The 10,187-nt window shown below is 34.3% G+C and overlaps 2 protein-coding genes across 3 annotated transcripts; one reads left to right on the top strand and one right to left on the bottom strand.

The window, feature by feature from the left end:
• Window positions 1–2,510: 2,510 nt before the first annotated feature.
• mrm2 (mitochondrial rRNA methyltransferase 2) lies at window positions 2,511–5,282 on the bottom strand. Its single transcript, XM_056261670.1, has 2 exons — window positions 4,722–5,282; window positions 2,511–3,403 (listed from the first exon to the last, which is right to left on the bottom strand). The coding sequence occupies exons 1-2, from the start codon at window positions 5,020–5,022 to the stop codon at window positions 2,979–2,981; spliced, it is 726 nt and encodes a 241-aa protein (XP_056117645.1). The 5' UTR covers window positions 5,023–5,282; the 3' UTR covers window positions 2,511–2,978.
• Window positions 4,737–8,537, top strand: nudt1 (nudix (nucleoside diphosphate linked moiety X)-type motif 1). 2 transcript variants are annotated; one of them, XM_056261671.1, is made up of 4 exons: window positions 4,737–4,875; window positions 6,263–6,421; window positions 8,042–8,187; window positions 8,289–8,537. In XM_056261671.1, exons 2-4 carry the CDS (start codon window positions 6,267–6,269, stop codon window positions 8,459–8,461), a joined length of 474 nt encoding a protein of 157 aa, XP_056117646.1. In that variant the 5' UTR covers window positions 4,737–4,875; window positions 6,263–6,266; the 3' UTR covers window positions 8,462–8,537. The 2 variants fall into 2 exon arrangements, with proteins under 2 accessions (XP_056117646.1, XP_056117647.1); XM_056261672.1 differs by lacking the exon at window positions 4,737–4,875 and adding an exon at window positions 5,774–5,871.
• The last annotated feature ends 1,650 nt before the right edge of the window (window positions 8,538–10,187 follow it).

Raw genomic sequence — 10,187 nt, 5'->3', positions numbered from 1 at the left:
TCCTTCAGTGATTCTGCTTGTTAACATCAGGTGTCTTCAATAATGCTCAATCATCACTCAATTAATCACTTAATTATCTCATTAACTTTAACACTGCTTCAGTGTTACAGTCTACATAAGCACCAAGTTAAGTACACTTAAATATACACGTTTTGGGAGACCCCATTACTCAATTAAATTGAGGGAACGAGTTTACTCAAATCAATTGAGTTCAATCAACTTATTAGGGTTTTCAGTGTAGTACAGACAACTAGCAGTTAGTTAGGGGTAATCAGTCTTACTTTAGGGGATCAAATTAGACCAATCTAGGTTTTTATGTACCTGACTTAAAAAAGGTATGTCCAGTCTTAAAGAAAAATTTGATGACTAACTTGTAAGACTAGTTTTAGCAGTTTATGCAACCGGCCCAAGGCCTTCATGCTTTTAGAATTTGTTACTTGCAAGCGATCCTAGATATAATATATATTATATCAGCTCTGGAATGCAAATAAGAAAAAAATAATATGCAAAATTGTCAACACATTTGCGCTTGTAAAGGCAGAGCAAACTCCTTAGGCTTCAATGGGCATTGCTGAGATGATTCATTGTAGGAAATTAAGTGTTCCTCTACCATGCTCCACAAAATGAAAATCCTTGATTAAGTATAATGAAACATAAATGGAAAATTATGTTACTGAAAGTACCACATGCTATCCGTTTAATAATGTGTTCAAAAGTACTTTGTATTATTTTCATTTAGAACTTTAATTCTAATATCTTACATTTATATTTGAATTTCAGCTTTGCATTGTTTTCACCACCTACAAACAAATTCAATTCAAATTCATGAATGTAGAAAGCTTTCACATAATTCTGAATGAGCACAAATCCTAATATAAAGATTTTGTCTCAAGTCTGTCACAATAATAGACAGCAAATTATTACAGTGCCTGAACTTCGACCTCTGAGAGTAGGTATTTGAGATGTTCCAAGAAACCTGAAGGATGTGAGTTAACAGCAATGAACCATAAAGAAATAAAAAGAAAAAAACTTTTAAAATCAAGATGATAACCGCCCCCAAAAAAAGCTATTATAATTTTAGCACGATCACTCGTATTTCCATATCACTCAGTGTTGCTGAACCCCTGCAGACATTATAGTCTCCACTTTTACAACCGTTAAGAGGCGTATAAAACTAAGCTCTCAAATAAATTCCTTAATCTTCTATAATGAATTCTCCAGGCTCTTTTGACATGTCACTGACGCAGGGGTGGATTGTCCCCCGAACGCATACGTTTTTGATACGTCAGAGCGATGATCAAAAACCACAGCATTCAAATTGACCGAAGCGGCACACATTAAACATATTGCTGACACAGACGCTCAGATTAAAGAGCGAGGTTGCAAGAATTTCCATACTGTATGGTACACGCTGCAGCTCAGTCGAATATGAAAGCGCCAGAGCTGCCGGCAGAATTCATTTAGGCTATGTTTGAGTCTCTCAGCTGAAGATTCCCTGAGCTTGAGATTAGAGCAATCCAGAGTCGGACCTGACATTCTTTTTCTGGTGCTTTCAAATCAAGCATGCAGCATTCAGTTTGAGCTACTTAAAGTTTGAGGAGTTGAGCATTATAGGCAAGGAATGTATAACCATAAAACTCCCCCAACTCCATGAGGCTTTAGTGTTGAATATACTCTGCTCCAACCTCTATGAATCATTAAAACCCCTTTTATTATATCCAACATTTCTATTTCATATTTGAACAAATGTTAGGTCTAAACTCTCCACGTAAGAAGCACAAGCTGGATGTCATTCACAGCTGGACTGTAGAAAGAGAGATGATAATGTGTCAGGCTAATGTCTGTGAGACTGCACTGCTACAGGGACAAAGGATTCTCATTAGTCATACTGTCTATAAGACACTTATCCATCCTCTCTGCAGCTCCTCGCTTATAATGAGAGAATGATTGCATCTTTCTATGCAACTGGAAAAACGGTTTTTCGGTATTACGCAAACAATTTAGCTTTCCGGTTAGGGAAACACAAGATTAAAGTGTTGTCAAATAAGCCACACTTCAAGAATTTGCTAAAAATGCAAATGACAATGCGGGATTTTTAACTCCTGAGCACTCGACTCCCAAACGGTCGGGGAAAACAGGGTTCCAATAACAGCCGATCCACGCCACCTCTTCTTCAAACCGCTGGGGTGTGTGTGAGAGTGTGTACAGCTATTATTCTGCTGCTTTCGTACTGGCAACTCAAGAGCACCATCTTCAGGCCAACTGAATATTGTTCAATCCAGTGTTAGGTGGAGAACAAATTCAAGAGTAAAACAAAAATTGTGGAGTACCCAGAGGTGTAAAGAAAGAAAAGTACCTGAAAACAATACTTGAGAGTAAAAGTGCAGATACCTTACAGCGAAAATGACTTCATTACAAGTTACAAGTCACCAATTCCAATACAACTTGAGTAAAAGTCTTAAGGTAAAATACACGGGCAGCTTGTTGAGCAACTTTTTAATTTTAGTCACTTTTAGTCAATTCTAATGGTTTTATTTAGTTTAGTTTTTACACAACTTTACACAAATGCTTCACGGACGGCCATTTGAGAACCACTGATCTAATCCATCAAATACTAAATGTTGTATGTGCTTTCGTAAGGACATCATTTACTAATAGGAGGAAACTATACACTCTTATAGTGTAAAATATACTATAAATCTGAAATTCCTCACTAAAACGCATTTTAGGTGCATGCCAACCATGTCTTTAACGCTGCTAGGCCTTACTGATAAACTGAAAATCATATGCAAATCTGACTTCATATTTATTCTACTATAGCATTTTTTAATGTTCAGGATACGCGTTAGGTTTCTAGTTTTTAATGCACTGATCAGGTTGCAGGTAAGCAATACAAACCCAACTACTTTCTTTTATTAAACATATATTTATTTATATTTCATATATTAAAATTGGATTTGCGTGAAAAAGACTTCATCCTATTTCATTTTAAACATCCTCGCCAGAAAGAAAAGCTCTGCGGACTCCTTCCTGCTTGCTCTTGGCTTTACGGTTCTTACATCTTGAAACATAGAGGAAAGTCTCTGCTGGAGCTTATTGGCCAGAGCTCCATCCCAGTATTTACAAATCAAAGAGCCCCCGGGACGCAAAACCTTGTCAGCCAAGTCCAGCGCTGATAGACACATGGTGACCAGTCTTTCATGATCCAGTTCCCTGAGCCCACTGGCATTGGGGGCCATGTCACTGAGGATGACATCTGCTCGAGCTTCAGGGAGGAGCCTCTCCAGCGCCGTGTGACTTGAAGGAGCAGTGACGTCGTGATTGGACAGAAACTGAGCTCCATCCAAAGGGGCGATGCGTAATATGTCTATTCCTATTACGCTTCCTTTTGGAAGATCTGCACCTGGAATGAACAAAGGTATGGTGTTTATATCAGCTTTGAAAAAATGATTGAATAAACATTGAATAAAGGCCTGTTCACATAGAGAACGATAGCTATAAAGATAACTATATTTACATCCACACCAGCGGATCCATGAAATGCAGCATGGATTGATGGAAAAACGTTCTGAAAGTGATTCCAACAATATTGTTTCTGTGTTGTTATCGGTATTGTTGTGGTGTGGACTGCACTAATCTTTTATCCTTAAAACGAATTTTAGAACTATATTTGACCTTTTATTTTTTTACCCATGTACTATACACTATTGTCCAAACGTTTGAGCTTGGTACGACTTTTTTGAAATAATTATTTTTTATGCTTACCTAGGCTGCTTTTATTTGATTAAAATGCAGTATCAACAGTTATATTGAGAAATATTATTACCACTGTTTTCTATTTGGCAAAACTGATATTTTTTAACATCATTACTCCAGTCTTCAGTGTCACATGATGATCCTTCAGAAATCATTCTAATATGATGATTTATTATCAATGTTGGAAACAGTTGTGGTGCTTAATATTTTTTATAACAAATTTTTTCAGGATTCTTTGATGAATAAAAAGTTTCAAAAAAGAACAGCATTTATTTAAAATGTAACAATATACACTACCGTTCGGGGTAAGTATTTTTTATTTTTTTGAAAGAAATTAATACTTTTATTCAGCAAGGATGTGGTAAATTGATCAAAAGTGATAGTAAAGACTAATTAGAAAAGATTTCTATTTTTAATAAATGCTGTTCTTTTTAACTTTTTATTCATCAATAAATCATGAAAAAAAATATCACAGGTTCGGAAAAAAATATTAAGCAGCACAACTGTTTCCAACATTGATCAAAACTGAGTATCAAATCAGCATATTATTATGATTTCTCAAGGATCATGTGACACTGAAGACTGGAGTAATGGCTGATGAAAAATCAGCTTTGAATCTTTTAAAATTTTAATACTCTTTCACAATATTACTGTTTTTCTTTTCTGTATTTTTTAACAAAACAAACTTTTGACCTGTGCTAACATTCTGATTTGATGCTCAAAAATCATCATGTTTGTATTTATCAATGTTGAAAACAGTTTTGTGCTGCTTAATATTTTTGTTGAAACCATTCAGGATTTTTTTTTTATAAATAAAAAGTTCAAAAGAAGAGAATTTATTTGAAATATATATTTGTAAAATATATTTGTTTTTTTACCCCACAAGATGGCATGCATAGATATCATATGATGTGATATTATATTAGTGATTCATTCATTTCAATTCAATTCAGCAGCTCACTTACTTTCTGCTGTTGAATTGACTCTCTGGACGGCAACTTGACTCCACGCACCAGGCGCAGCACCACAGTCTATGACACTTAAACCAGGTTTCAGAAGTCTGTATTTATCATCTATCTCGATCAGTTTAAAGGCGCTTCTACAGCGGTAATTCTGCAGGTGAGCAGCTTTAACGAAAGGGTCATTGAGCTGCCGCACCAGCCATCTCTGATCAGCAGCACTTTTCCCCTTCATATGCAGAGGCGTCTTCTTTAGATAGACCGCTGACACGTGAATGAACGACCTTTGTATACATTTCCACATCATTTACAAAGAAGTGACCTGTAGAGGAAATTAATGACGAAGTACATGAAACCAAGAAGACACATGTGCGTCTGGTGTCCGCATGATGTCAAAGAAGCGCGACCTTCTTTGTGCAGAACCTTTCAAATCATTGAGTTATACATTATTGTGGTTTATTTGTCTTTAGAATAACGTATTAATCATTTAGATTAAATGTATTAATGTATATATTAGATAATCTCACGGTTTTAGATGGGTATCCTCGAATTTATTTCTGTCTAATATTTTTTCCAGTCGAGAATATTTGACTGTTGCACTCTACGATGTCCGATTCGGGAAGGACTCGTTCGTTTGAGTCGGATCTTTTCAATGAACTGCATGTGACGGAATGAGAAGAAATAATAGCCTTTAATAGTTTAATAGCAGAAATGTTACTAAATAAAACGTATATGATATATATTTGCAAAAACATAAAAAACGATTAATTGATTTTAGGGGGTTTGTTTACATGTTTTTAAGTTCGTTTAATGATGTTCGAAAGAACCGATTCACAGAAACGAGTCGGATTTCTGATCGAGAACATTTCACTGTTGCACTCTCGATTACAAACCTTAGGTGGGCGGAGTTTATATATTTTGCAGATCTGTAAATCATCTGTTGAATTTGGAACAATAATAACCTGTATGTGGACGTCAATCACTATTATGACCAAATTCACTGTTGTCAATCTGATGCCTCCATGTGATCGCGAGCAACACGCGGGAAACAAGCTCGAACGATTCATTAAACTAAGCCTCTAATATATCCGTATTCACGCATCTGTCTCAATATATGTTTTTTTTTTTTGTCTATATTCTGATTTCGTTGGACAAAGTAAGCTAATTATTTTGATAGAAGCAACAGTGATTAACTTAAGAAACTCAACTGTACTGATTTATATGAGTCATCTACCCTATGAATTATCATTTGTCGCTTGTTGTTTATAGACTCTTAAGAAAAGCTATAATCATCTTTTGAATGCTGCAGTGGTAGTGTAAATAAAAGTAAGAGCTTGATCTGTATAATGGAATATGTTATTTAAAATACAAATCATCTATATTGCTGGAAGCAACTGCTAAAGACATTACATTATAATTATATATCTATATACCGGTATTTATATATATATATATATATATATATATATATATATATATATATATATATATATATATATATATATATAAAAGACATTGTATTACAGCATGTTGTATTATATGTCTAGGGTGATGATGCTGAGCTCTAAACTGCTGACCCTGGTGCTGGTAGTGCAGCCTGGCCGGGTGTTATTGGGCATGAAGAAAAGAGGCTTTGGAGCGGGCAAATGGAATGGGTTTGGAGGGAAAGTCCAGACCGGAGAGACCATAGAGCAGGCTGCCCGACGGTGAGTCCAACACCCATTCACTGATGCAGCGTTCAGTATCCTTGATATGTTATTATGGATTTTGTTAACATTTTGAATCAATTTTAATTTTATATTTTTTGTTTTCATTCTCATTTAGTTGTGTGTTTTTTGTCGTTTTTATTAGATCAAATTTTTGTTTTTTAATTGTTGTGGGTTCCATATACTGTTATTAAAATCAGTGTTGGGGAAAGTGACTTTTAACAGTCATGTGTTTTAATATTGCTTTACTCCCTAAAAAATTAACTAATTGCATTACTTGGTTACTTTTTTATGGAAAGTAATGCGTTACATTACTTTTGCATTACTTTTTCTCACCTGGGCTGAGCTAATAAAAAAAAAGGTTCTATTTTTGGCAAATATAAAGACCAAAACGCAGAAGAAAGTTCTAACATCAGCAATAAAAACAAACGAAAAAGAAACACAAATGTGATGTTTATCTAAAAAATTCATATATAATATATAAATAATAATATTAAAATGAATATGGTTGAATTGAATCATCAAAGGTTAGCAGCAAAATCATTGGTTAATAAAGTGAGAATAAATAGATAAAGTACATATGTGTTATTTAACATTTAATTATTGAAGGTTTGGATAATATTCTGAGTTTGCATTTCACTGTTTTTATTCATATTGAGAAGCACTGATTCTGTTTTTGTGCACGTGAGATGAGTAAATGCCTGTTCTAGAACTGCAATAACCATCATGTTCACACAGCGCACACAACGCCTCGTAACTTACACTTTCTCTCAACATGGGGGCAAGAGAACTCTCAGCAAATACATGGGGAAACATAGTAACTTGCATCACTTATTTGTGACTGTATCTGTAACTGATGTTTTATTGTAAATTTTAAAGTGATGCGTTACTTTACTAGTTACTAAAAAAAAGTAATCTGATTACATACCTTGCATTACTTTTAAGCGTTACTCCCCAACATTGGTTATAATTAATAATGAGGTTTGCAGGTCTAACAAACCCTACCTAGTTTTACTACAGTTCACCAAAAATTACACTATGAAAAATAATAGTAACCATTGCATCAAAACAATATTATAACAAAATTATGACTTTACAAAAACTATTTAACAAATATTTTTAAAATTTTCTAATTGTATTTAATATTTTAATTTTCACAAACAGTGAATATACTGTATACAGTAATTACTTTTTAAAATGTTTTTTTTATGTTGTGTTGTTCAGAATTTTTTGCAATGTATTTGTTATAAAGTTAGACATTTCCGGGAACTGGACACCAAAAATGGTCACCCATTAATATAATTGCGTTACAGTTCCTACACCGAGTAATAGCAGTGTTTTTCAGGTGTAAAAGCATTAAGAATGGTCGTGTTTCTGGTACAAAGAGACTGAAAGTGAAACATACTTTAGAAAAGCCATCATTTTCCCTCCAGTGTCTGTTTTTTCACTTCCTTGAAGCTACACGTCAAAGTTAAACAGTTTGAACCTTGTAACGCTGTGAATGTTTGATATTATTTACTTTTCTGTTGAACTTAACAATGGTGTCAGCGATTGGTCATGTTCAATCTTCCCTGCTTTTATTGGTTTCCAGCTGAAACAAAGTGCCATTTAATTTGACAGGGAGCTGCTAGAGGAAAGTGGCCTCACTGTTGACACCCTTCTCAAGATTGGAAATATCAAATTTGAGTTTATTGGGGAAACAGAACTGCTCGATGTCCACATTTTCAGAGCTGACACCTATAAAGGAGAGCCAACCGAATCAGACGGTAATACAGCTCCACATCACTTTATGATCCAGTTTGTGAGACACATACTGAGACAGAAGGTCTAATAACGTGCCACTGAAGCGGTTTGTTTTGTCTTTCAGAGATGAGGCCACAGTGGTTTGACACAGACAAAATACCTTTCAGCCAGATGTGGGCAGATGATGTCCAGTGGTTCCCACTGATGCTTCAGAAAAAGAAGTTCTTGGGATATTTTAAATTCCACGGTCATGATGTGATAGTGGAGCATAAACTGGAGGAGGTGGACGACGTTTGATTGGGGTTTTTAATACCATTGATGGACATTGTCACTGTATCAGTGGAAATTATCCAGCAAAATCTGATGTTCACACTACTGAGTACATGACTCTATGGAGCACGACATGCATAAGAAAATAACGTTATCCATTAGTTTGATGTTTCATTTATATTTTGGATGAATCCTCAAATGCATCATGATCTGTATTCTGATGTTTTGTTTTTACCTGTTTCTTTTTTCCACATTCTTACAATGGATTTTCCATCAGTAGTGTACATAAAGTTCTTTCATCTCCAACTACCTGTCATCTAAAAAACAAGTTTAATCAGAAGAAAACAGAAGTTTATCTTCATTAAATATTCTGACGTACATCTTTGTGCATTCTTCAATGATTTCAAATTATATATGATACATATATATATATATTCAGGCATACTTATGTAGAAAAAAACTGGCTGCTTAATATGAACCAGTTTCAGAAATATGTTGAAAACAGTTTTGCTGCTTTCATTTTTTGTGCCAAGGGAAATAATTTAATTTTTTATTATTAAAAAAGTTGAAATCGACATCTTTTTTTATACATTATGAATGCTACTGACACTTTTGATCAAAATTCTCAATCTTGCATTTACTCTCTGTGCCAGCAGATGGCAGAATTGAATATGCATCCGAGTACAAAAAACAGTTTCCATTCATTTATTGCTTTCCTCAACCGAACCATCAAACATGAACAATTGATAATAATTAAGCTCTGCAAAGGGGTTTACTAGAATGTAAAACAATTAAGACAAAATATGCATGATACATGCGTTATTAACCAACAGCAATGTGTCTATACAACATGAAAAATTGGCAGACATATTTCAAAGTAAAGTTCACGTAGCCTAATGGCTTAAAAGCACAAGCAGTCTGAGAATTTCAGACCTTCGTGATTTATCAAATGACTGAAAACAGTTCTTCGGTGTAGGCTATAGAGCAGCTAGCGGCTAATAATTCCATGCTAATGGTAGTTATTGCTTGAATGACCCTCTCGATCCAGGCTCAGACTTAGTTACAGAAAATACATTTCACATTTTACAGAACCGTTTGACAATTAATTATAAGTATATTTCACTTATATAGCCTACTACCGTAAAGTTTGAATATGTTTTTGAAAGTCACTTATGCTCACCAAAGCATAATTACTTGAACAAAAATACAGTAAAACCATTTAAAATAACTGTGTTGTTTTTCTATTTTATTTTATTATAACATGTAATTTATTCCTGTGATGGCAATTCTAAGTTTTTATCAACAACGTTGAAAACAGTTAACTGTGTTGTATAGTCATGCATGATGCATTTATTTCAGGATTCTTTGATTACATAAATCAAATGTCTTGCTCTTGTCTTTACAGTCACTTTTGATCAATTTAATGCATCCTTGCTGAAAAATTAAGAAATAAATGAAATTAATAAAATACCTCTTTTGAATGGTAGTGATGAAATGTGAAAAAACAAAGATGGAAGCACATGGAGTGCAGATTACAAAATACACAACAGATATCAGACTGGCAGCTGAAACCACAAACAAATAATAAGACAGTGCCTTTGCAACTAATAGCATAATCTCTGCATATTTTCTGTGTTTGATATGTATATTCAACTGAACACAGCAACCTCTGGCTATAGCTTCTCAGCTCATTTCTTATTGCACCTAATATAGCATCTAGAATAGGTAATTTGTCATGTGTTATGCTTGAATT

The sequence above is a fragment of the Rhinichthys klamathensis genome, unplaced genomic scaffold, assembly GCF_029890125.1.
Source record: "Rhinichthys klamathensis goyatoka isolate OS25496 unplaced genomic scaffold, OSU_Roscu_1.1 h1tg000184l_1, whole genome shotgun sequence".
NCBI lineage: Eukaryota > Metazoa > Chordata > Actinopteri > Cypriniformes > Leuciscidae > Rhinichthys > Rhinichthys klamathensis.
The sequence above is the reverse complement of the archived record's forward strand: the minus strand, read 5'-3'. Positions and strand labels throughout refer to the sequence as shown.

Excerpts from the sequence above, each read along its gene's own strand:
- nudt1 (XM_056261671.1), top strand. The coding sequence starts at position 6,267 with ATGATGCTGAGCTCTAAACTGCTGACCCTGGTGCTGGTAGTGCAGCCT. Across the intron at positions 6,422-8,041 it reads ATAGAGCAGGCTGCCCGACG|GGAGCTGCTAGAGGAAAGTG; the intron begins GTGAGTCCAACA and ends TTAATTTGACAG. Across the intron at positions 8,188-8,288 it reads AGAGCCAACCGAATCAGACG|AGATGAGGCCACAGTGGTTT; the intron begins GTAATACAGCTC and ends TTTGTCTTTCAG.
- mrm2 (XM_056261670.1), bottom strand. The coding sequence starts at position 5,022 with ATGATGTGGAAATGTATACAAAGGTCGTTCATTCACGTGTCAGCGGTC. Across the intron at positions 3,404-4,721 it reads AGTCAATTCAACAGCAGAAA|GTGCAGATCTTCCAAAAGGA; the intron begins GTAAGTGAGCTG and ends TGTTCATTCCAG.